Source organism: Nannobrachium achirus (assembly GCF_963921795.1).
Source record: "Nannobrachium achirus genome assembly, chromosome: 8".
In the NCBI taxonomy this organism is placed as follows: Eukaryota; Metazoa; Chordata; class Actinopteri; order Myctophiformes; family Myctophidae; genus Nannobrachium; species Nannobrachium achirus.
In genome coordinates this window covers 46,087,465-46,114,941 of record NC_137817.1, presented here as the reverse complement: position 1 = coordinate 46,114,941, position 27,477 = coordinate 46,087,465, and the positions used below count along the sequence as shown (strand labels likewise).

At 42.3% G+C, this 27,477-nt stretch overlaps 1 protein-coding gene and 1 long non-coding RNA gene across 2 annotated transcripts; one reads left to right on the top strand and one right to left on the bottom strand.

Annotated features, from left to right (window-relative positions):
* Window positions 1-542: 542 nt before the first annotated feature.
* Window positions 543-25,937, top strand: LOC308290147 (SID1 transmembrane family member 2-like; the record flags this gene model as incomplete). The annotated part of the gene is made up of 10 exons (XM_080731922.1): window positions 543-586; window positions 14,207-14,273; window positions 16,738-16,811; window positions 16,939-17,050; window positions 17,838-17,955; window positions 18,801-18,931; window positions 19,655-19,775; window positions 23,057-23,151; window positions 23,599-23,712; window positions 25,875-25,937. Exons 2-10 carry the CDS (start codon window positions 14,259-14,261, stop codon window positions 25,935-25,937), a joined length of 843 nt encoding a protein of 280 aa, XP_080588048.1. The 5' UTR covers window positions 543-586; window positions 14,207-14,258.
* LOC308290368 lies at window positions 1,340-5,162 on the bottom strand. Its single transcript, XR_013962285.1, has 4 exons — window positions 5,074-5,162; window positions 3,712-3,814; window positions 2,850-3,041; window positions 1,340-2,527 (listed from the first exon to the last, which is right to left on the bottom strand). It is a non-coding gene; the product is annotated as an uncharacterized lncRNA (long non-coding RNA).
* Window positions 25,938-27,477: the final 1,540 nt, after the last annotated feature.

Here is a 27,477-nt window from a genome sequence, read left to right as displayed (position 1 = left end):
TTGGTTCCATCTGTGGGATTCAATTTACGGGTTGCAATGTAACATTACCGAGTGGGGAGATAAGCAGACCAGTTAACAACAGCTGTCGCGATGGAGAAAGATACAATGGTCGGTGGCCAAAGATAAAATTGACAGCTGGATCAAGAAACTCTCTCTGTATTATATTTATTCATTCATTAATTTATGTATTTATTTAAATCTGTATCTGTCCCTCATTCAGAGGCAGAGGATGAAAACAAGGTAAGGCCTTGGTCTTCCGTTACACACTGCAATTGTTCTGTCTTCTGTCTTGTTGCTATAGCTAGGCTCGACTATAACACAATAGCTACAACAAAATCACTGTAACACTGTGTCCAGTTGGTTCCATTTGTAATCTTAAAGTTATGCTAAATTAACACTAAGGATTAAGTTGTGTAATGCACTGTGTTCTTAGTCACTTAAAAACAGGTACAGTTAAGCAGCAGTTGTTTCTATTCATTAAGCTATGGATGATGCTGGTGTCCTTTTCCGTGTTTCAGAAGTTCTTGTTTCTATCTGATCATGACCTGTGTCATTACTCCGAATACAAGAAGAACGCATATATTTGGTAAGCCAATGTGAAAGTGAGGATAACAAGGGTTAGTTGACACTAAGGTCTCAGAGGCACTTGCCCGTCGGGCAAGTACAGGCCATGTTCTACTTGCCTGAAAAGTTAATAGTCCATTATAAAAGGTACATTTTGCGCTTGTATAACTAACCAGTAAGACTCCCTAATCGGGAGGTAAGCGACCGTCAGGTCACATAATGTATACACAAAGAGAGGGCAAAATCTGTAGGAGTAGTGTTTTAAAAATTCGGCCTGAAGGTGGCGCTAAATGGGACAGATCCATGTTGATGAGATGAGTGTAGACATACTGTGTACCGATTTGTGTGATTTTAGGGCAAAAATTGTAGGAGCAGTGTCCAAAAATGTGTTTAGCAAGAATCGGCCTGATGGTGGCGCTATGGGATAGGTCCATGTTGAAGACATAAGTGTAGACATACTGGGTAGTGATTTGCGTGATTTTAGAAATCTGTAGGAGTAGTGGAGTAGTGTCCAAAAATGTGTTTTAAAAAATCGGCCTGAAGGTGGCGCTAAATGGGACAGATCCATGTTGATGAGATGAGTGTAGACATACTGTGTACCGACCCAGAGGAAAAATTTGCTGCTCATTTTTAGCTCATCTATTGCTCTTTGAGACAGAAAGGAGCTACTCATTTGTTTCTCCTTTGAGTTTCATTTGAAGATCATTTTAAGTCTCATGTATTGCTCCTAAGCTACTCATTTGTTTCTCCTTTGTTTCTCCTTTGAGTTTCATTTGAAGATCATTTTAAGTCTCATTTATTGCTCTTAAAATTCCTTAGGATCAATAGGTGAGATCTCACTTGGATCCATTAATGAGCAATAATTGAGTAGCTTCATTTGAGATGATAGGAGCGATAAATGAGACCTAGGTGAGAGCTCTATAATGGCTATAAATGAGACCTAGGTGAGAGCTCTAATGGCTATATACTTTGAGCCATTAATGAGCAATAATTGTGATTTAATTTTCCAGAACCTTCTTCTCACTTGGAGCTGTAAATGAGATACAGTATACATGCAGATATTGATATAAAAACAATAATTTCCTTCAATAAAACTTTATTTTCTGTAGGGTGGCTGAGGATGAAGTGCTTTTAACAGTACGATCAATTTTAGTTATACAACCCAAACTACGTCCAAAGTGGTCTTTATTCCAATTAAAATAAAAACAAACTTGAACATGAATGCAGTGCCAAACAAGAAAAAGTAACTCTAATCAAATGTGTCCAAAATAGTCACTGCTACATAAGTGTCTCACCGTTAAGTCAAACACATGCAATAAAACACATGCAATAATACTTCACTACTTACAAGCGCAGAGCTTAAAAGTTGACTTGAGAGTGCAAAGTGTCCATTGGTCAGTGCAAAAAGCAGAAGTGACATGTGCTCCCAGCTAAACCGGACAAGAACAAACAGTAACAACTATTCCAGTTACAAGTTAAGTTGTCCTTACCAAACGACCGTTGTGTCTCATTGTATAACGTGAGAACAACATTCACAAAGGACTATCCCAGTCTCTCCCATGAATCTATCGGTTCCTCTGTCTCTTACTCCAGTATCCGAGTATCTCAAGGTGGAGGGGGTGGGAGGAGTTCAAGATTGTATCCAGTTTCCTGAACCCTGGCCAATTCCTCCACCCCTGCAAGGAGAACCCAAAAACAGAGTCCTTCCTCACCAGTCTGTTGAGGTTGAAGGTGTCACCCACTCTGTTGTTCCCGCAGCACGTTATTCCAGAAAAGAAAACTTGCCATAAGAGATTGGTAGAACATCTGTAGCATCCTGTTGCACTCGCCAAACGATCTCAGTCTTCTCAGGAAGAACAGCCCGCTCTTTCCCTCGCTGTGAATCACCTCGGCGTTGTCCAACCAGTCTTGATGCTTTCCACGGACACTGCCTTCCATCCAGCTTCGGTGCCATACCGTAAGACTGCAGACAGAGAAGATGTAATGAGCTAAGCACATTCAACATGTTTTCCCCACGTTCGATCCTTCACTCAGTCAGTAGGAGAAAAAATAAAAATAAAAAGTATTGGCTCTGCACAGACTCTGAGACACAGCATAGCCACATACATGGCCAATATGGCTCAGAGAGACTGTCCCACCACTGCAACATCATGTTGTTGGCTGCATTTCTTTACCATCTACTGCACAATGTATCAGACACACATTTCCCATATATAACAAATCCATTGGTTACATCATATATCTGAATATACTTTACAAAACCCACAAGTGTGAGGTAAACTTACTTTGAATTGCTTCCACTTTGGTGGGGTACAGCATATGTTTGCACTCGAGCTCTATGCCTCCCTGTGACTACTGCACCCTTCCAGTTCTTCAGTCATGAAGAATTTGTCAAACAGCTGGTGGAACAGGTGACTGTAGTCCTCCTTAGCACTGTGCTGAATGGCTGCCAGTTCCGAGGACACAGAGTCCACAGCCTGTGAATAGAGATGCCATGATTAACACATTTCACAATGTTTCTGTTCTTCAAGTGGACCACGGAAACAGACCACTGTGAGACCTTCACTTCCTAGTCTCGCGTAGCCAGACAACTATTCCACAATCTCTGAATGCTATATAGAGTCTGGAACAGCAGCTCCCGAACGGCGAGTATCGGAAACGGGCATTACCGTTCAATAAAATATATTTTAATTTTAAAATGTCATTTCTGCTAAGCAGCAAGCTAAACATGCTTATAAGATTTTTATTTATATAATGATAAATGTGTGTGATGTGAGACGGAAACGGAAGTGACGAGCCCCATCTCCGCACTCATCATTTCTTCCCCGGTCTGCCAGACTGTATGCTGGGAGCATTTGACCAAATTGCGGAGGCAACCGTCTGGCCACGCGAGACTATTCACTTCCTAACTCTAGCAGATCACAAAACGTAGTATGGGATATAGTTAAGATAGTTAATATTCTCACTGTAGTGTGAAATGTATGTTGAACATACAAACAAGTGTGAGGTCGCTGTGAAGCATCTGTAGTGTCGTGAAAAATAAATAAATGAATGCATACCAAAACATTTGTGGAACCTAGATTTTTACTCAGAGACAGACTAATCGTACCATCAAAAATGTAAAATCCATAATTAATTTATACATACCTGGATAGCTCTTGCACCCCAACAGCCAACACCTTGGATCCGCTCGTCTCAATGTCCCCAACCATCTCAACAAGCCCCTGTAGATCTGGCAGGTGCTCAATGCCTGGAATGAAGCGCAAAAACATGTTTCTAGTGCGTATTTGTAAAACCATGACTCCCTAATTGGGAGATAAGTGACCATCTGGCCACGCTGGTGAATGCTACTATGCCTAAACCTAACCCTAATCTTAACGTCAGTAAAACTATGCCTAAACCTAACCTTAAAGGAATAGTTCACCCCCAAAATGACTTTTTTTCTATTGATTACTCACGCTATGGAGACTTAACTTTAAGTTCAACAATTGTTTTTGTATTTGTCGCATTCCTAAGAAACACATTTTATTATAGTGAATTTACCTCCCATTGATTCTGGATGGGGACCCAAATGTATTCGGGTCCCCGAATCAATGGGGGGTAGATTTATTTTTATAAATTTTTGTCTTAGCAATGCAACAAAAGCAAGGGATCCTAACCTCAGTAAAACTATGCCATTGATGCCATTAATGTTGTTTGCAAAAAGCAACCTCGTGGTGGCGCTAGAAGAGGGCATGTGAGAAATCAGGGGCGGAGGAGCTTTTCATAGTAACTTGCGAACTCTCCATCTCTCCAGTAAACAGAAAATGCTTTTTCAAGTTGGGATACCAGTAAGACTCCCTAGTCGAGAGATAAGTGACCGTAAGGTCAGCAGTGTCCAAAAATGTGTTTGAAAAAATTGGCCTGATAGTGGCGCTAAATGGGACAGATCCATGTTGATGACATGAGTCTAGATATACTGTGTACCGCTTTGCGTGATTTTAGGGCAGAATCTGTAGGAGCAGTGTCCAGAAATGTGTTTGAAAAAATCAGCTTGATTGTGGCGCTAGAGAGAAATGAGGGGTGAAGTTGTGGTATGACTGTACGGCTTTGCGTGATTTTAGGGCAAATTCTGTTAGGAGTAGTGTCCAAAAATGTGTTTTGCAAGAATGGGCCTCATGGTGGTGCTAGAAGATTGAGAAATGGGTGGAGGTTGTGGTTTGGCAGCCAAGGGGTGTGTGTGCAAAGTTTGGTATGTATAGGGGCAACGGTGGCAGAGATATGAGTAGAGGAAAAGTGTTAAGTGATGTCACGTGACGTCTGTGACTGACTGACAGACAGACTGTGGAGGTAGTAACGGCGACTTGACGGTCGCAACCAATATTTGTCCAATCATCACAGAACTCACACAGGGCACGTGGATTAAGTAAAGTTTCAAGTGAGACAAAGAAAGTAGCTGACATAATTGACAACTGCAACACTATCAAATTGAAGTTTACAAAAAAAGAAAAAACATGTGAATCAACTTACTGATACTGGAAATTACATTCTTCATCTTCTGGAGCTGAGGCTGTAACTTCAGGACCTCAGACGGGCAGGATTCACAAAGCTCCCCCATCCTTCACCACCACCAAAAAAAGAAAGAAAGAAAATAAAACTCATTAAGTATACCTGGTTGTCAGGTGGGTGGACTGGTGACCAAGCTGAAGTTAGCCACCCACAGTGTTGCTGTATGGTAAAAAGTGTAGGGGATGATTTTATGTAATTAATGTGTGTATTTCAATTGGGCCTTTTTAACTCAGAGGCTTTCAGCTTTCAGGAAGAAACCAAAGATACACAGGGCGGGAAGACATGTGCATATTTTAACCTCACCTGAGGGTCTATTAGAGTAATGTTAACTCTATAGACACATACAAGACATATTACCAGTAAGACTCCCTAAAACCGGGAGATAAGCGACCGTCAGGTTGCATGCACAAACTTTAGTAGGCAATGGTAACCAATCAGGAGGGAATATGGGAAATGGGACAGATTCATGTTGATGACATGAGTCTAGATATACTGTGTACCGCTTTGCGTGATTTTAGGGCAGAATCTGTAGGAGCAGTGTCCAGAAATGTGTTTGAAAAAAATCAGCCTGATTGTGGCGCTAGAGAGAAATGAGGGGAGAAGTTGTGCTATGACTGTACGGCTTTGCGTGATTTTAGGGCAAATTCTGTTAGGAGTAGTGTCCAAAAATTTGTTTTGCAAGAATGGGCCTCATGGTGGTGCTAGAAGAGTGAGAAATGGGTGGAGGTTGTGGTGACCACTGAGCCAACTAATCACAGATCATAATTTCTATATAATCAGGGGTGTCGCACAATTATGAGCCCTGGATACAATGATTCACTCAGTTTGTGCTTAACTATTGAAAAATAGCAGATATACAAGCTCACAGCACGCGCTGCAAGCTTGTAGATCTGCATTTTTTGAAAAATCATAAAAATGTGTGCCTTTGAATATTTTCTATGTCAGTGGTGCTCAAACCTTTTCATGTGAAGGACCCCCAAAATTATATGTATTTGGCCACGGACCCCCATCTCAAAATATTTTGTTTCAGGGACCCCACGTTTAAAAAAAAAAAGCAGATCTACAAGCTTGCAGTGCTGTGAGCTTGTAGATCTGCTGTTTCAATAGCTAAAGTATAAAATAATTAAGGCTCCTCCACCTTGGGCCCTAGTAACTCAGTCCCACTTTCCCTCCCTTGTGACACCCCTGTAAATAATATCAACCATACACAACTAATAAGAGCCTACTATACAGAACATAATGACCCTAAAATAATGCTATGCATAATGTAGGCTATGTTTTTTTTCCCCCTTTTTTTTACACTGTTTAAACAAGCAATTTCACGGACCCCCTAAAGTCCGGATTCCAGGGGGTCGACGTGGACCCCCTCTTTAGCTCAAATGTTAGCTTGGTGTGTTTCTCAGTTGCTATTGAAAACGAGCCATATACAGCTACAGCCTACAGCTAGGCTACTGTATATAGCATGTTAGCTAGCTGCTAGCCCAGACCCAAGAGCATAGCCTACTACTGTGTTGAAATTTATAAACATAAGATTATCTTACATTGTTTTCCACTGTCACTCCTTCTACAAGGAATGGACCCTCAATAGACAGATTTGCAGCTTTAATTATCTAACAGCTAAGCTTCCAAAAAAACGAGCCATGCTATCCTATCTGCCTGGGCTAGCCATATAGGCTAGCCTGTAGCAGCTAGCTACCAGCCAAGTTCCCACAGCCACGACTGTGTTGACATTTATAAACATAATGAAATTATCTTACCTTTTTTGGACTTTCGCTCCTTGTACATGCTGTATTCAGAGGAGGATATGATTCCCAATCCATATTAATTAATAACAACGGGCGACGGACCGTCTCTCACTCTGTTCTCTCTCGCTTGGGGAAGGGGAGGCGGCTATTTTCAAACTTGAGAACGGCATGACGTAGCGTGTCTCCATAGCTGGAAATAGATGATGACGTATGCTTCAGCCAATCAGAGTCTCTCTCTCTCTCTCTCTCTCTCTCTCTCTCTCTCTCTCTCTCTCTCTCTAGCTCTCTCGTTCTCTCCTCTCATTGTGATCTACAAGCTCACAACACGTCGAATCGCGACGCGTTGTGAGCTTGTAGATCTGCTATTTTCAAATAGCCAAGTTTAGAATAGGTTAAAGTGGATGTATGTTTTATAATATACTCATTTATATCTGCAAAGTAATAGTAACTAAAGTTTTCAAAATTATTGTAGTAGAGTAAAAGTACAATATTTGCCTTTGAGATAATGGAGTAGAAGTGTACTGAAAATTGGAAATACTTAAGTAAAGTAAAAATACCTCAAAACTGTACAGTACTTAAGTAAATGTACTTTACACCACTGGAATTAATGTTAGTGGCTCTGTTTATGAACTCATTGCAACCGTCAGGTCGCAGTTACAATGAAAACCTCCACCGGCAGTCAGTCTGTCCGTCACATCACACTTTTCCCCAACTCATATCTCAGCCACCGTTGCCCCAATCCATGTCACACTTTGCACACACAGTCCTTGCCTGCCAAAGCACAACCTCCACCCTCCCAGGGACCCCCGGAGATCCAGGGACCCCCAGTGACCCCCTGGCGCCGCCGCCAAAAATGACCAAATGACACCCCAACAGGGCTGTTCACAGGGAATTCCCAGGGACCACCGACTCCTGCTGCTCCAGAACGGATGCAAAAGTGGTCGTAACTCGGGCTAGGAGCGACCGGGAGAGCCGGGGCCTGGCAGTCATTTATCTCCTGATTAGGGAGTCTTACTGGTATATATATATGAACTCTTATAGACATATGTTTATTTGAACTCCTAAAATGTGTTGTTAATTAGTCGCAGTTTACCATGAGAAATGTCACAGATGTCCATGTGTAGTCGTGTACATGTGTACACATTTTTACGGTCTATGGGTTTGCCGCTCTGACATCATGCTCTGATGTCACTGTGACACATCACTGTGACATCACAGGTGAACTCCAAGGCGGGGTTAGAGTCATGTCATCAACATGGATCTGTCCCATTTAGCACCACCATCAGGCCGATTTTTACATGTGACCTGACTGTCGCTTATCTCGCTTATCTTCGGGAGTCTTACTGGTGACCATATAGAGATCCCTGATGTCATCAATATTAAGCACATATCTAACAGGACTTCTTGTGGGAATGCCCATATATGGAGGAAGACAGCCCATATTTGTGTGACTGGGTCAGACAGGGATCTCCATGTTTGGGAATAAAAGGGATTGTATGTATTATGTCAGATGTGATAGTCGTCATAGGACTTTTACATACCGAATAATTGAGTAAGCATATTTGGGGTCTCACAGCATATCTCCATGGATCTCCATTATGTGTACCAGTCCAGGGGTCTATAAATGGGTAACTGGTCCGATATACATCACTGGCCAGATGGCCAAGACATGGCACAACCTTGCAGTAAGCAGTAGGAGTTAGACGGTGTGTGACTATTCAATCTGTCACCTGTAACGTTACCTGTTGTCTGTGCTGATATCATATCTATGGCTTAAATCAATTGCTGGTACTTATTTTCTCACGTTCTGCATCAGACAGTATGATTGTAAAGACTATACTGTGGATGACATTGACGTCAAGTTTATTTAATCATTACGCAATTCTCTTTCATTGAGTCTGTTTAAGTCTGTGAACAGACAGATTGGCCCGATTGGTTCTAATAGCTTGCAAGTATCCAACTGTTCTTAAGTAATCTCTAAGTATTTATTCTCAAAGATTATATTCTTTTATCAACTCAGGAACTTTAAGATCATTCTCTTCAAAAGGAGGTTCAGGAATTCCCTCAACTTAAGGAAGGCTCCTAAGTTGTACCTCAGTGAATTCTGTTCATTCCATCCTGGACATATAGACTGTACACGTATGCCTGTACACTTAAATATATATTGACATTGTCTCTTGCTCTGTACCAGGCCAGATGATTGTATAGGGTGTACTGTATACATCTGTACAATTTATTTATATTTGTTAAAGGTGTGTTTATTGTGATCGTATTATTCTGTACCTACTGTATTGTACAGTACTTCTTGTCCGGTTACATGTCTCCATTCCGACATGTCTCCATTCCGACACTAACCCTATCTCTAACCCTAACCCTAAACTTAACCTCTATGGAAGTGCTGCCACTCCGACAATAAGAAGTTGATGTCGAAATGGCAGCATGTCAGAATGGAGAGCAGTCACCCTTCTGGTCCTTATCTGTAACTTAATTGTACTGCATGTTGTGCTGGCTTTGTAGGGGATGGTGTTTTCCTCTGGTGTTTCAGTCCGAGTGTATCAAATGGTGCGTTCGGAAATGCGCACCGGACTGCGCGGGCGTTTATCGTGGGCTTGCCCAGGCCTTACGGCCTGGGCATAAATATAACGATTGCATTCACCACGACTTCGTAACTCCGCGCGGCCGGCGGAGCGCCGCGCGGCCCTGGCCCGCTCTTCGCGGGCACTCGCGCCGCTGAACTTCGCGCCGCTTGCAATGTCGTGGACAATAAAACAAGCGCACCCTTTGATATTTGGTATTGTACGTGTTTTGTGCACGCACACACTGTCTGTCTGTCCGTCTGTCTGTTGCCATTGCCGCCTGAGTTTAGGCCGCAATTCTGGGGTCTTTACACAGAGATGTTCTGTTTTTTATCTACCACCTTTGCAATGCATACAGCAGTAAGGACATGTACAATTACAAGCTCTCTTTTATGCCCATATACTGTATAGTGTTCAGCAGGCACGTGCACACATTGACATCAAAGGGGGCTTGAGCCCCTGCCCTTATCTGTAAAAAGTGCCCTCTCCAGACCAAGAATGCAATTTTTACTATGGTGAAAGAAATGCAAATGCTCTCTTTCCATTCTATACCTGCAGGCAGCATTCAAGAGAATTGCACGACGCTGCGACGCGTTGTGAGCTTGCAGGTCTGCTATTTTCAATATTTTCACCAAAAGGCCCTTTTAGAAATGTCAGCCCCTACCTCTCTAACATTCTCTGCACGTCCCTGGTGTTCAGTGTCCAGGCCAGTCTGTAATGTAATCTCCAAATGTGGGCACTGTAGTGATGTCAGTCAGTGATGTCAGTTGGGCATTGTTACCATTGTGGCGACACTGTTAGTATCAGTGATGTCAGCATGCACAGAGACGGTCAGACGGACAGACATTCAGTAAATTAATAGTTAGATATAAAAGATATTGAGCTATTATAAGATCATATTTAGAACACGTATGATAAAAATAAGATGTAACTATTTGACTACATATCATATGGCACAAGGCAGATAGCGTAATAAGCAAAACTAAGAACATACATCAGCATTGATCAACATTCTGTAGAGAATCCAGGGACTCTTAATAAGTAGGACCTGTTCTGGACCCTTAAACACAGTGGTATTCTATGGATACTGTCAGTATTTCTACAATAATCAACACTAGTAAGACGCCTATGGACAAAAAGCGACCTCGCCCTTGCCATCTGTTTGGGCATATGGGAGAACAGGAGATTTACTACCAATCCAGGTGATGTAGAGTTGATGATGTCAGTGTTGGTCAGCCCCATATATAGAGATCCATGACATCAGGGATCTCCATATGGGCTGACCTGACCTGAGGTCAGGTCAGCTGAGGTCAGCTATAGACATTGAGGCATCTGTAGAACCAACCATGTGCTGTAAGACCCCAGACATGCTTACTCTGTCACTCGTTATGTGAAAGTCGTATGACGTCTATGACGTCTGAAATCATACATACAATCCCCTTTATGCCAATATGGAGATCCCTTTCTGTAGAACCAACCGTGTGCTGTGAGACCCCAGACATGCATCTGTGCGTGTCAGTATCTGTCTCTCAGTCCTTGTCCCTTTTTATGGGCATAAAAGGGATTCTATTAGTGTGGTTGCTGGTTGCCCTAACAGGGAATCATCTGGGAATCAGATGTAGGTCAGCTCTATATGGAGATCTAGGTGATGATCCAATCATCTCCATGTACTGTATGGATATCCAGGGTTTGATCTTTGATGAGGTGATGTCACGTTATATCACAATGTCAACAAATTAAGGTATTACAGAAGGAAAATATGTGACGTTTTCATAGCTAACTGCAACATTCGGTATCAAAACATAATATGACATGAATAACATAACATATGGTTTCGTAAATCTCCCAATATATTGAGTCAGTTGTTTTTTAGATATGCATCTTACTAGCAACTTACGAGTGCTGGTTTGCATTCACTGTTCTAGTGAGTCTTGAGAGTATATTGTCCAGCTTGTGAAGTGTGTTTCAAGCTTCAACTGTGCTTCAACTAGAACCTCAATGAAATATGAACTCCATTTGTGTAACTCTATCAGTTGTTGTAGTAGTAAGTTTATACTTTATACTTTATACTTTACACTGAGTCAGAGGGTTGTGCAGGCTTTATTCGCTGATGTGTTACTGCACGACACTTGGTGTAGCCTCTTTACTTTGGAATGCTGACTTGTTTGCTTGCTTTATTTATAGCATGTTCAGAAAAGTATATCATGCTAGCTTACAATGTTGATTTCACATACATTCATGCATGATCGGTGCTGTACATATGTATGTGGGTGGGCAAGTTGACACTCTGTCGAGGTGCCAACTTGCGCCTTGTTATTTATATTAGGTCACACTTGTTGGTGGTAACTTCACCGAGAATGCTGCTCCCTCATTGGCTAGTTTCACTCACTTCTCACTTTCTTTTTTTTCACAGTTTTGTTTATTTGAGATTCAGGGCAAACATTAAACCAAGACTTGTTCGCATATTATGAGAACCATTTAATGGTCAGGTTTCTCCATTGGCTGTTGTCTTGGGCACCCCACCTAGCTCTTTCAGACCCATATTACAGAAATTACTCTCAAAGCCACATTTAATGGTTTTGGATAAATACTCAACATTATAACAATAACAAAGTCCCATTAGAAAGCATTCTATGATCACACACTGTACATGCAATGTAATAATGCTTGCACTATAGTTACAGCATAAGCACTCATAATGCTTCATGATTATAATTACTCACTGACTTTTTTCTTTTGGCCAGGATCATCTCTGGATGGAGGACTTTGCTTTCTTTTAAATACCTTTTAATATTTATAATCATTTTATACTTTTTTATATAGAACTGAAGTACTTTGCTGGGTGTTTTATTGTATTGTATATTTATGTTTGATATGCATTGACCCGAGCAAAACAAATTTCCCTTGTGGATAATGAAGATATCTAATCTAATAGTCTCTCAAAAATGGCACCAATGCCATTGTAAGCTTGTAGATCTGCTGTTTTCACATGTATCTGTGAAACCGAGTCAAACTAAATGTAACACCTTAACCCTCCTAAATTCCATGATTATTTTCGGGGGTCTCCAGTTCAAATATGATTATTTTGAGGGGTCACCGCCTGAAAAGGACGAGAGCCACTGGTTGTGAGCTTGTCGTCGATCTGCTACTTTTGAACGTATAATGTAAATCTTAAGTTATTAGTAATAACTTATTACCAAATCAAAATGAGCATAAGTAAGATCCCAGATGATATCTAGTCTCATATCAAAATCGATGTATCGATAGAACAGCCCTAAGAAGTATCCAACAGAAGTATCCATGGTATTATCAGCATCTTAGCAGCATTTTGTTCGGGCCACTCCTGTCAATCTTATGTAAATCTTAGCCAATTGGGATGGACAAAAAAATCTTAACTGATCCGACCATAGAGATGTGTACCGATTTGCATGAAATTTGGATAAAATCTGAAGGAGTAATATAAGAAAATGTGTTTTACATAAGACAACACATTAGGTAAACTTAAACACAAATTGAACACGCATGCATGTGGCTGATCAAATGAGAATGATTGAATACTGCATCTAATTTACAGCTATAGATTAACTGGCCAATCTGAGCCTTAAATGTGATTTAAATGAGATTATGTTGAGAGCTCTTTTACAGATCATTCTGAGACAAATCTGAGATGTATCTAAAAGGCTTAAATGAGCTTTAAATGAGATTATATTGAGAGCTCCTTTTTATGTAACTCTGAGCTAAATTTGAGATGCAACAATTCTGCTAAATTGAGCAACATTTGAGAAATTATTGAGATCTCCTGTAAAGCTCATCAGAGCTTCCATCTGAGGCATGTTGCTCCCCAGAAATAGAGGAGAAACAGGAGCAATAGCTGAGATCTCCTTTTTGTATCACCTTGGTCTCATTTGTGGCTTGAGAAACAAACGAGCAATAGATGAGGGCTCAATCATGGATTCTGCTTTCCTCTGGGGATTTGAGTGATTTTAGGGCAACAATTGTAGGAGCAGTGTCCAAAAATTTGTTTAGCGAGAATCGGCCTGATGGTGGCGCTAGAAGAGGGTCATGTGTGAATTGATGGAGTTGGAGGTTGTGGTTTGGCAGGCAAGGAGTGTGTGTGTCTAAAATTTGGAATGGATCGGGGCAACGGTTGCGGAGATATGAGCAGGGCAAAAGTGTGACGTGTGACGTGTGACGGACGGACAGACGGACGGACGGACGGACAGACAGCCGGTGGAGGTTTTGATAGTAAGTGCGACCTGACGGTCGCAATTAAAGTTAATCCAATCGATAACTGCCTAGTGGTGACAGTCACTCTGAAAAACCTGACTGAGTGCAACTGCTAGTTGTAAAAAAGGTAGCATTATTGTTTTTCATAAATAGATTTAAAGAAGACTTGCCAATCGGGCAACCTGAAAGCAAACTCCACTACTCAAACATTTTATTTATTTGCCAGAAATCGCCACAGGCCGTCGGGCAACCGTTAGTGTCAACCACTATACCATGCTAGAACAAGGCAAACTAGAGGTATAGCCTACATAGTTGAGCAGCATTTTCAGAAACACACTAAATGTGTGGTCTGCATAGACACAGACAGCACAACAGTCTCTGAGTTCAGGTGAAGAGGATGGGGCAAACATTATTACATCAAGGCCCCCAAAAAGAGTGAAGTCTTGCAAAGCTACCTAGGACAAGTTCTTGTATGTAACTTTAACACATTTAAGAAGAGTGAGTAACAGACAGATGGTAACACTGTGGTTCTGTCATTCTGTTTAGGAACATTTTCACCATTGCTGTGTTCTACGGCCAGCCTGTCATTCAGCTGTTAATGGGATATCAGACGGTATGTAACAAACTACAATAGTGATAGATGCATGTATAAATCTATAAATCATCTTTCTATAAATACCACAAATATGTGCATGTGTGTGTGCATGTCAGTGTGCGTAACTAACTGTCTGTCGCTTATCTTGAGAACGGTATGTCCAATTGACTTGACCAGAGGGAGTACAGTGCCATGCGTGAAGTCGGTCGGATCAATAATAATAATGTTTGCCCGATGGGCATGGTTTGCTCCTTCAATAAATTCATGAAATCTCTGTGTGTGTGAGTGTCACCAGCGTATCTCGAGAACCACCTCTGCTTGTGTGCGTGTGAGTAAATCTGTCCTTTGCAAACTCCATTCACAATTAAATTAAAATAAATACACATTTAAAACTGAAGTGATAAAAATGTTGGCACCTCCCTATTCCTACCTTCAGCTAGAAACTCAATTCACAATTAAAGAAATACCACCTTACTGTGGACATGCATGCCTGTGATTGTTACTTTGAAATAATATTTAGTTTTTTTAAATATTTAACTTTAAGCGCCCTATATGCGTTGTCAATGGCCTCTTTTTCTAGCCCTTACAGACTCCATTTCAACTTTAAAATGTAAAGCTTAGGACTTGAACCACTGTCATCAAACTTTGTTTTAGAATGTTTTGGAGCTATCCCACTTCAAACCATGTGGTATTTTGAATCCATGAAAGGTTGGTAGTGTCACAAAGTAATGTTTTGAACCCAGATGCAGACACAGAGGCAGATGAGTTGCAGTTTAAATGTCAATTTATTCACAATACTGTTTGGAGTGTAGCTGGGATCAGAGTGTATGCATGGGATCCGGTAGGCACATACAATAGGCAGAGCTCAGCAGAGGTTGACGAGGGAGGACAAGGAGGTTCCAGGGTTCAGGTGGTCACTGCAACAAAGGAGAGAAATGTAAGTACTTGGAATAACAAACTGAGAATATTAGCCCGAGTGGAACATGATTGACTGGAGCAACAGAGACTGAAGATCTGGCAGAACAGTAAGGGTTGACCCAGGCTTTATAGACTCTCCTTGATTAGCTGGCTCCACCTCCTGACTGGCACCCCTGTCTCCACTCCTGTGATTAGATAAAGAGATAGAACTAGAAAGATGGGGAGAAAGGTAGACTGGGTGTGTCAGACGTGACAGGTAGTGGTAGAAAGTATACTGTACTTACATTGCATTAATAATTAATGGCACTTGGCTCATTTGTTTATTGGTCATCATCAGTGTTGGTGATATATTTATTTGGTAATATATTACTGATTACTTATTACCTTCATGTTAAAGTAATATTTTTTGTTACATATTTCTGTCCTCACTAGAGTAATATGTAATACATTACTTTACTTTACTTTACTTTACGTTTTTTGACAAATTGACCTATCAATAAATAATTTAATTAGATTAGATTAGAACAATATGTTCTGTGTTTCTGACGTTACGTTATGGGAGTGATAGCTCTTGTTTTGGGCCTGTTTTATCTGACAGCCCGTGCATCGGAGAAAACATCCACTAACACAGTGCTACAGTTCATGTCATGGGTGGGCTATATGATGCTGTCAAACCAGGCATTTGATAGTTCTCAGTAGGCCTAATGCACATACTTTAGCGTGTGTTTTCTCTTCAGTTGTTGAAATGTTGTGGAATTTAGTAGGTTACTAGGCTAATAATAATTCTAAACACCTGGGCGCGCTAACTCGTTGTGCGCAATGGTTTCCAGGCACTCCACTCCACCCGACAGTGCGTGTCTGCAGGCACGTGCACACATAGACATCAAAGGGGCTTGAGCCCCTGCCCTTTTATCCTTCTGTAAAAAGTGCCCTCTTCAGACCATGAATGCATTTTTTTACTATGGTAAAATAAATGCAAATGTCCCCTTTCCATACCATAACTGACGGCAGCATTTAAGCTAATTGTCCACCAAAAGGCCCTTTTAGAAATGTTAACCCCTGCCTCTCTAACATTCTCTGCACGTCCCTGCGTGTCTGTGCCGGTCTGTGCGGGGCAGCACGCAGCAGCAGCACGCAGCAGACACAGAACTTCAAACTGCAGAATAGAGCAGAGAGAGGAAGGCTGAAGGCACAGGAGGTATAACCTGGGTCCCACGACAAAATCCGTACCATATTGGCTCAAAACGGGACGACGGGACCCTGGTTGGTAACGCATAAAGTAATGCAGTATAAAGTTAGTATCATTATAATAATATATTACCAATGTTTTTAGCAATGCGTTATATTATTCTTTACCGCATTTCGGTAATGTATTACAGTAACGCGTTACATTACTAACGCGCGTTACGTTACCCAACACTGGTCATCATGAAGCCAGCCCACACAGTTTCTAGAGGAATTGCTTTTTTTAAAATGTAACAACTCTCTCTCTCTCTCTCTCTCTCTCTCTCTCTCTCTCTCTCTCTCTCTCTCTCTCTCTATCTCACTCTCTCTCCTCCCCCAGGTGTTTAATATCACAGGAAGGCAAGACATATGCTACCACAACTTCCTGTGCGCTCACCCACTGGGACCTCTGAGGTGTGTGTGTGTGTGTGTGTGTGTGTGTGTGTGTGTGTGTGTGTGTGTGTGTGTGTGTGTGTGTGTGTGTGTGTGTGTGTGTGTGTGTGAAAAAGCATCACAGACTCATCTCTCCTGTTCCTTACAGGGCATTCAACAACGTCCTCAGTAACCTAGGTTACGTCTTGTTGGGATTACTCTTCAACCTCATCGTCGGCATTAGACACCTCCACCATCGAGCCCTGAGTGCTGTGCAGAATGTAAGTCTGTGTATAAAGGCCAGCTTAAGAGTAGATAACGTGGAGGCACGGTGGTGCAGTCGGTATAGCGCTGTCGCCTCACAGCTAGAATGTCCTGGGTTCAATTCCCGCTGGGGAGTGGGGACGCTGTGGGCACTGGGGGCATGATCTCATCCTCCACGTCATCAGTGGGGTTGGCAAAAAGAAGGGTTTGCATGTTCTCCCCGTGTCCTCTAGGGTAGATACCCTCACAAAAACATACGGTAATCCTGGTCTCTATAGGGTGTGCCAAATGTAGTTCTAAGAGCGGCCATTTCTTGGGTAAACACAGCCTTACACAGGTGTTCTGATTAGACTATAGCATTAGTTCTATGCAATCAAACAATTGAAACAGCTGTGATTTTACCCAAGAAATGTCCGCTAAGGACTACAATGACGTAGCCGCTGGCACACACTATACTGCCTCGATCCCCCTGGCTAGCAGGGTGCTTGATGGAGGGGATGGTTGGAATAATGTGTTCCTTCCATGCGCTACATCCAACTGGGGAAACTCCCCCCCTGTCAGGTGAAAAGAAGCAGCTTCTCATGCATAGAAGGAAGTATGAGTTCAGTCCGTTTCTCTCCTCAGAATGGCAGAGGGAGTGTAGTGCCCTGGATTACATTATAGACAATTGACGCTGGGTGAAAAAAAAATTGGTTACAAAAATCATGGGATCAAAATTTGAGAAAGAACAAAAAAAAGAAGAAGAGAAGATAAACATTATCATCAATCATCACTGTCGCAACTTCATGTTTCCGATCTCTCCAGAACTGTGGCATCTACAAGCAATTTGGTCTGTTCTACGCCATGGGAACAGCACTGATGATGGAAGGTTTGCTCAGTAGTGGTTATCACCTCTGTCCCAAAGACACCAACTTCCAGTTCGGTAAAAAAAACACTGTTTTCCTGGCTTGGGCTTCAAAGGTTTCATGACATGCTGTTTTTACAAAACATAAAAGTCTTTATCATGGTCCTTCAAACCAGTAAAAGTTTTAACAAAAAAAAAAAGATCTTTTCAGTTGCTATGAAAAAAAATAGTTATTTTTGCCTGTGGGTGTCGCTGTTGAGGGATTTTGCCTGTCAATCATCTGTGACATTAAAGACAGGGTACAGTTGGTAGCGTTAGCTGTCTCCTCACAAGCTACAGTAGAAGGTTCTGGGTTCGATTCCCGCTGGGGACACTGTGGGCGCTGGGGGGTGTGTTCTCTCTTCCGCATCACCAGTGCCACTATCCGAGGTACGCAATGCAGCGTGGTGCGGCGTATGGTAACATCAGAAACACAGAAGGCTCTGCAGCAGCAGTGTCACAGCCTCGGATATTCATAGCAGTAACATGAAAGGTGGGCAAAACATTCTGGGACTGGGGCAGTGGGGCACTAGGGAAATGTGGGCACACGGGAAGAGAAGAGAGTGCATTAGGGAAATCTGGGCCCGAAAACAGAGTTGGCACCGGGAAAACAGGGCACTAGCAAGAGTGAGCACTATATGGACATGTGGGCACCAACACAGAGTGGGCACCAAACCTCAGAGGAGTGGGCTCCACATAACACAATATAAAAATATATTACAAATGAATCCAATTGAATTGATCCTGAAACATATATTTATAAGTGTAGGTTTTAGTGTGTGCGTACGTGCATGTGCTCGCTCCTTCATGTACAGTACATAGAGCATGGCTGAGTATGTGATAGTAATGTTTATATAACGGTTATATGTTTCTATATACTGTAGATACATCGTTCATGTACATGATAGCAGGGCTGAGTATGCTGCAGCTCTATCTGAAGAGACACCCAGACATCAGCGCCCACTACTTCTTCTTCTTGGTTGCTTTGGTCCTCATCTTCGTGCTAGGGGTAGAGGTGAGCATGATCAGCCGTTTCTGCCGTTATCATCCCATTTCTTGGGCGCTTACCATTGTAATGGGCCAGGAGGGCCATGCTCTGCCGTCTGCCGACTGAGTCTGTCAGAGTGTTAGTGCGCATGCGCCGACACATTTTGACTCGAATATTTACCTCCCCTCCGCAGGAGACGAACCTGGATCATCACTCACTGAGCTACCTAGCAGCTGACCAAACCCCCTTTTTTGTGTTTTTATCTTTGACAACGTGTGTCTTATGCCTAAACCTAACCCTAACCTCAGTAAAACTATGCCTAAACCTAACCCTGACCCTAACCTCAGTAAAACTATGCCTAAACCTAACCCTAACCTCAGTAAAACTATGCCTAAACCTAACCAAAGAATGTCACGCTGAACAGTCAGTAAGCAACCTCCAGCGCTCCAGCATCACTCCGGTGCTTCCTGTGGATTAGACAGCTGGACATATCCGGAAACACTTTGTTTTGTTTTTAGTTTTTAGTCAAATTATTAATTTATTAAGCAGCCGCGTAATAAGCAGGATAGTCATTATCGAGAGTTAAAATCCCTTCAGGCTGATAATGACCACTGAGCCAGACGTTATCCCTTACATATCCTATGTATGTGTAGTACTGTATACTGTATTCTAACTGTATGTGAGCGGCACTGGGAAAGAACAGTATTGTGTAATTCTCTAACTCTCAAAATGAATCTTGTCCACATGCAGTTCTCTGACAGATTGGGTACAGAAGGAGAGTGGGTGTTCCGGAGTATTTTCTCATTGATCCATATCCTATTCGTTCTCTTCTTCACCATACATTTGTACTACACAAGCCGCTGGACAAAAGGTAAGACCAATGGTTTTAAAATAATACTCTAATCATATTCACATACATTCATATTCTACCATATTGTGTCAAAAATAAAAAATAAAATGAAAATGGCACATGTTTTCTAATCAGTTTGAACAACTTTTATTTTATTTTAAAGGTATAAGTGATATATTTTGCTTAAAACAAAGCTAAAAAAAAGATTTTTTTGTCAAAAGCTTAAAGCAATGTATTATTTTTCTTTCTTTTTCCTGCTCTCACACACACACACACACACACACACACACACACACACACACACACACACACAGACACACACACACACACACACACACACACACACACACACACACACACACACACACACACAGTTTGAGAACCACTGCGTTACATAATCTATCTATAAATGCGACAAATCTCTGTCTGTCTGCGTGTGTGTGTGCCTGTCTACCATTCGTCCCACCGGCTTCAGATTCGGCATGCGCGTTCCCCACCGCGGCGCGGAGTACAGTGCCGGGCCTCGACCCGACCCGACGTGCGGTTTTCCGAAACCGGCGCGAAACGTTCGGAATATCTATATGCGGAGCTGATTGTTGACATCAGGCTGTTCCGGAGGAAATCGGCGCAATCGCTGAATCACTTCATAAAAGGCTCTGACATCACGTACGCCACATGAGTCAACAAAAAATCTCTGTGAGTGTGTATGTATGTATGTAATCCGCATATCTCGAGAACCGTTCGTTCCACCGGCATGCGCGTTCTCCATATATGGGCATAAAATGAATGCCCGTATGCGGAGCTGATGTCTGACATCAGAGTTTTCCGCAACCGGTACTGTGTGTGCAGAGATCTCCATATATGGGCATAAGTGGACAAAGGCAAACAGATGGTCAAAACGGGTCCTATGACAACAGGTATATTGGGGTTTGCATTAAAGGGTGGGGCATTCATGGGGTTTGCATTAAAGGGTGGGGCATTCATTCCCTATTTCAAATTCGGCACGCGCGTTCCCCATCGCAGCAGGTAGTGCAGTGCTCGGCCTCGACCCGACCCGATACACGATTTTCTGGAACCAGCACGAAAGGTTCGGATTCTGATGTCTGACATCAGGATTTTACGGAACTGGCACTGTGTCTGCATAAATCTCCATATATGGGCATAAAATGGAAGCAGACAGACAGATAAAGATATCTCCATATATGGACATAAATGGACACAGGCAAACAGATGGTCAAAGATCTCCATATATGAGCATAAAGTGGACGCAGACAGACAGATACAGATATCTCCATATATGGGCATAAATGGACACAGGCAAACAGATGGTCAAAACGGGTCCTATGACAACAGGTATAATGGGGTTTGCATTAAAGGGGGAACCGGCACTGTGTCTGCAACACAGTCGGAGGCACAGACAGATACTCCATATATGGGCATAAATGGACACAGGCAAACAGATGGTCAAAACGGGTCCTATGACAACAGGTATAATGGGGTTTGCATTAAAGGGGGAACCAGCACTGTGTCTGCAACACAGACAAACAGATGGAGGAGGAGACAAACATAAGACAAGCAACAAAGAGTGTGACTGGGAGTACATCGATGATGCAGATTTAAATTACTTTACAGCTTTTGCTGAAGAGAACAAGGATCAGTAGTCGAGATCTGGGTTGGCTGAGGTGCAGATGGAGGAGACAAACATAAGACAAGCTACCGGTAAATCAACAGCACAAGAATGACAAAAAACAAGTTCTCCAAAAAAACTCAAGCTGAATTCACTCTCCCGCTCCAAAAAAGAAAAAGAAAATAAAAGAGACAAAGACAAACATAAGACAAGCAACAAAGCGTGGGACTGGGAGGATGACTTGAATGATGCAGATTTAAGCAGGCTGCGTATTCTGCTTAAAGAGGAAACAAACAAAAAGCAACAGAGATCTGAATGATGCAGATTTAAGGAGGCTGCGTATTCTGCTTAAAGAGGAAACAAACTAAAAGCAACAGAGATCTCATATATGGGCATAAAATGGATGCAGATAAACAGATACCTCCATATATGGGCATATACAGTATGGGCATACTATGGACGCAGAATCACAAAGATCTCCATATACGGGCATAAAAGGGACACAGACAGACAGATACAGAGATCTCCATATATGGGCATAAAATGGACGCAGATAGACAGATATCTCCATATATGGGCATAAAATGGACCCAGAACTATATCTGTAGTGATCTCCATATATGGACATAAAATGGACGCCGACAGACAGACAGATACAGATATCTCCATATATGGGCATAAATGGACACAGGCAAACAGATGGTCAAAACGGGTCCTATGACAACAGTATAATGGGGTTTGCATTAAAGGGCGGGGCATTAATTCCCTATTTACATCGTTCCCGAGTTGGCCAGGTCGCCGACTTCGGGCGGCCCAGCTTCTAGTAATAATAATAATAATACATAATACAAAATTGTCTTTAGAGGGCAGTGTCGAACAAATTTGAATTCATATTCCAGGTGAGTGATCCCTTCACAGCTAAATCCTGTGTGTGTGTGTGTGTGTGTGTGTGTGTGTGTGTGTGTGTGTGTGTGTGTGTGTGTGTGTGTGTGTGTGTGTGTGTGTGTGTGCGCACACTCACGTGTTTGTTTGTGCACACCAGATTCTGGATTCCTGTGCAGGGTTAAATGTTGCATAAGGGAACCCCCGTTCATTGTGAGTATTGAGACACACACACACACACACACACACACACACACACACACACACACACACACACACACACACACACACACACACACACACACACACACACACACACGCACACACACACACACACACACACAGGAAGCTTTGGTGGGAGGACAGACACAGTCAGGATAAAATTGCACCGCACCATCACTGACTATATATCTGGTTCTGTTTCTCTCGTGTGTGTGTGTGTGTGTGTGTGTGTGTGTGTGTGTGTGTGTGTGTGTGTGTGTGTGTGTGTGTGTGTGTGTGTGTGTGTGTGAGTTAGGATCGTGTGGTTCTGCTGGTGCTAGCGATCACGGTGAACATCATTATGTAAGTGGTCGGACCGTTTTCCTTGCTCCTGTAAATGGCCTATAATACCCAATCTCACAGCTGCAACACAGTGTGAGCTTGTAGATCATATAGCAACACCGGCATATGATTAAGTAAAAATCAGGGTTGACGTACTGTAGCGCTACTGTAAATTCTGACAGTTTTACATTTTTGCAATTATTTTGAATGGCAGTTCACCGTCCCTCTCCCCCCTCTAGTGCTTTAAAAGGTTTAATAACGAAACTTAAAGACTATAACCACCACCTGTTGATCATCGCCATCAGTAACCTGCTGTTCTACTTTGGCTGCTACATCTTCATGAAGGTGTGTGTATGTGTGTGTGTTTGTGTGTGTGTGTGTGTCAATGGAACATTCCACATAGATTTTATTGTCCAGTGTATTTTGCTTTTACGAAAGCTTCTAGATGTCATAGTCATAGTCATAGTCATAGTGTGTGTGTGTGCGTGTGTGTGTGTGTGTGTGCGTGCGTGCAGTGGTGGAATAAGGAGTTGCAGTCTATGTGCAGAAGTGACGGTATCAATTGGTTGAAGTTGTTTATTATCAGTATCTTCACCGCAGTAGCATGCGGATTCGCTCTGTACTTCTTCAGGATCGACCTAATCGAATGGAAGGTCAGTATGGCCCACACACGTGCGCACGCACGCACGCACGCACGCACGCACACACACACGCACACACACGCACACATACATGTTGACTGGAAGCCTCTAGTTTCTCTGCGGTTGACTGCTGATGCTCTCTGTGTGGTAGGTGACCCCGGCAGAGTCTCGTGAACTCAACAAGGACTGTTACCTGTCGTCCTTCTATGACCACCATGACGTCTGGCACTTCCTGTCCGCCATCACCCTGTTCGGAATCTTCCTGGTACGCGCGTGTGTGTGTGTGTGTGTGTGTGTGTGTGTGTGTGTGTGTGTGTGTGTGTGTGTGTGTGTGTGTGTGTGTCTGTGTGTGTGTGTGTGTGTGTGTGTGTGTGTGTGTGTGTGTGTGTGTGTGTGTGTGTGTGTGCGTGTGTTTAATAGGCAAAACTATAATTATGAGGGCCAGTTGTCACCACAAGTACCCAAAAGAATACTTTTTTTCTGTTGATTACTCACCCCATGGAGACTTGGATTATTATTTTTTTTCTTTGCATTTCAAAGCCAATAATTTGATGACCAGCAGTGGTTCCCTATGGAGACACAAAGAGCCTGCTATGTTCCCTATGGAGACACAAAGAGCCTGCTATGTTCCCTATGGAGACACAAAGAGTCTCCTCAAATGTTTGGCTTAGGAAAAAATAAATACAAAAACTAATCCATGTATTCATAAAGGAGCACATTTTCAATATTGTCTTCATGTATCGGTCCTCACTAATGTTCATCAGCAGATGGTACCATTTTCGTCTAATTTCCTCTGTGTCTCAGAGGTGGTCTGGAAACAGTTTCTGAACTGTCCACAGCCTAAAAATGTGATGTAAAGTGTACAGAAATGCAGATCTTATAACGAGTAGTCTATTAGTGAGGAACCAATTATATGGAGATAAGGTTGAAAATGGGCGAAGTGCTCCTTTAATAAATAGACCTTTGGGAGGACGATTTTCCTGGACCCCATGAGAGACACAATGTTGGAGCCCAGGCTATAATATTAAGGAAATGTTCAGTTTGGGTTAAAAAGAAAAAACTACATTTATGATGACAACAACCCTAAAACATTGTAGTCCTCACAAGTATAGTAATAACAAGTGCTGTGTGTGCGTGGGTGTCGCATCTACGGTTTGAATGGGATTCCATGAGTGTCAATAAGTGTGTATCCTGCTTGCATTACCTCACATTACCCACACGTCATCTTCATGTTAGGACTGCAATATATTTGTGATTTATTGCAGAACCACGTGGTTCTCAAGTTCTCAACCTATTCAGGCTGCGACCCCCAAAATAATCATATTTTAACTGGGGACCCCCCCCCCCCCCAACCTGACCAGCACCAAGAGTTGAGGCATTACATTTTGTATAACATGGTGAGAATAGCAGATCTACACGCACACAACGATCATGTAGATCGGCTATTTTCACAATTTCTGCCTCTAATAGTTGACAATTTGGCAAATGTTTAACTTCTCATTTTAGAGGTATTAAAAGTCCTTAATTGTAACTTTAGAAATGTGCAGATACTATCTCCATACACTTAAACTTGATGTGTAAGCAATTTACCCCGAGTGAGAGGACATTATGCTCTGATAATGTCCTGTGTGAGGGTGTGATCGGACGAGGCGAAGCCGAGTCCGATAACACCCTCACACAGGACATTATCAGAGCATAATGTCCGACCCCGAGTGGTAAATAGCTTTTCTACCACTTTTTTCCGTATACATGAAAGAAAACACATAGTTGTAACTTGCAAGGATATTAAGTTACAATCATTATTGCCTATAAAACTTCCGCGACGACAGCAAATAGTTCCACAAACAACATCTTCTACTCACCACCAGATGACGCCAACTCCATGCAGAGAAAGATGTCTAGCATACAGCTAAGCTAACGTCAGTTAGAAGGACCGTTCCGGCCGTAAATAGAGGCTGTTCGCTTCCAGAAAGGCATAGGTTCAGAGAAAAGGGGCTTTAAAGTTGGCGGATTGCATTGGATCCAAATAAATCGGCGACGTCGTACGCACGTTAGTAAACATAGGACCGCTACGACCGTCATATGTTGGTTGGGGGAAAGGTGTTCCGACTACCTCCTGAAGTCCCCGGATGTACACTGAGGCGCATTGATCTCGTCCTCACACAACTGCGGCGGTTGTTCTGCCATAACCTCCGGAATTTAGCCAATCAGAATCCAGTATTTGAACATGTGACTAGAAAAAGTGGTAGAATGGTTTGTTTACTGTGTTGCACATTAAGTTAATCATCTGGGGACCCCCGCCAAAATAATTTGGGGACCCCCATGGGGATCCCAACCCACAGGTTAAGAACCACTGATCTATTTTATGCATATTTCAAGTCTAGCTGTGCGCTGACCAAGCCTCATTTCCTCTCTGTCTCCCATCAGGTCCTCTTGATCATAGATGATAACCTGGACAAGGTCCCAAGGAACAAGATCCGTGTGTTTTAGATCTACCTGATCCACACAACTCCTCTGCTGATCTCGATCTCTATCTTTGTTCGCTTTATGGGAAAATGTGAACCTGAAATGCATCTCCTCAAGCTGACACGTCTGAATATTGCTGTGCTGACGACTGGGGACGGATTTGACCATGTAAGGCATTTGATGTTTCGGGGGTACATTTTATGATGTCATTAACTTTGTGTTTTTCGATCAGGCCTTTAGACTCTGAGGCTTTCAGCTTTCAGGAAGAAACCAAAAATACACAGGGAAGGCAAATTTGCACATTAACCCACTCCCAAACAGAAAAAGTACAAAACTATGGCACCACCTCTTTAAGCATATTACTCTCTATTGTATGTTTTGGTGCCCAGTGCCCACCCTTCCTGACACCTTACAATGTTGGTTGAAAAAAAAATATATAATATATATATATATATATATATATATATATATATATATATATATATATATCCACAAGTTTCCGCGGGAGTTTACTGGAGACTATCGGGACCAAACTTCCGGGTTTAACAGCAGACATACAAGCTCACGTCGCGTCGCAGATGCAACCCGTTGTGAGCTATATATATATATATATATATATATATATATATTATTCTTTTATTTACTTGTTTTATACTGCCGACATTATTTCATTTTGAAACGTTGCCGTGTTTTATGCTGTAAGTTCATACGCTTTATAAATAAAGATTCTCTTTTCAGATGCAGTAGTTCAGTGGTTCACAAACTTTTAGCCTGTGACCAAAAGACAAATGAGACATTCGCCCGGGACCCAAACTAGTGAAAATAGCAGATCTACAAGCTCACAACAAGTCGCTTCGTGCCGCGTCGAGAGCTTGCAGATAGGATATTTTCACTTCTTAAAATGGAATCTACATTTATTACAAACAAACTATAGAACTGATTACAGAAATATTTTACAAAACCACAGAAATTATCAACAAACAAAACCATAAATCAAAGGTTTGGTGAGAGGGCAGAGGAATGGAGTCTCTGCTGTTACAGAGGACTAGAAGTGGTGGTGTAGGGTTATTGCATCGCTTAGCCACAAGGGGGCAGTTGACACATTGCTGTGGTGATGCAGAGAGTGGTGCTGATGCTGAGCACACTGCAAGTACAGAGATGGAGACCAGGCAAGAACCAGGCAGCCAGCTCTCTCTACAGCATGGTTTCTCAAAGTGGGTGCCGTGGCACCCTAGGGTGCTGTGATGCAAGTCCAGGGGTGCAGAGAATATTTGGAATTGATCAATATTTAAGAACAATACATAATCAAAGAAACAAGATACTGTGCAAGGAAAGGAAGAAGCCGGCAGGCTTATTTGGACGGTTCACTAGCCCATGGTGACTATTGGTTGGGTGTCTCCACTCGCTGAAAATATCGAACACACTGAACCATACGTGGAGCATATAGAGTCAACACACCTACAAATTAAGCAAATGTACTATTTGCTAGATGTGTCTGTGTAAGTCAAAGCTGCAGCCACAACTAGAACAATATTCAGTATTAGTATTGAATAATGCACAAATA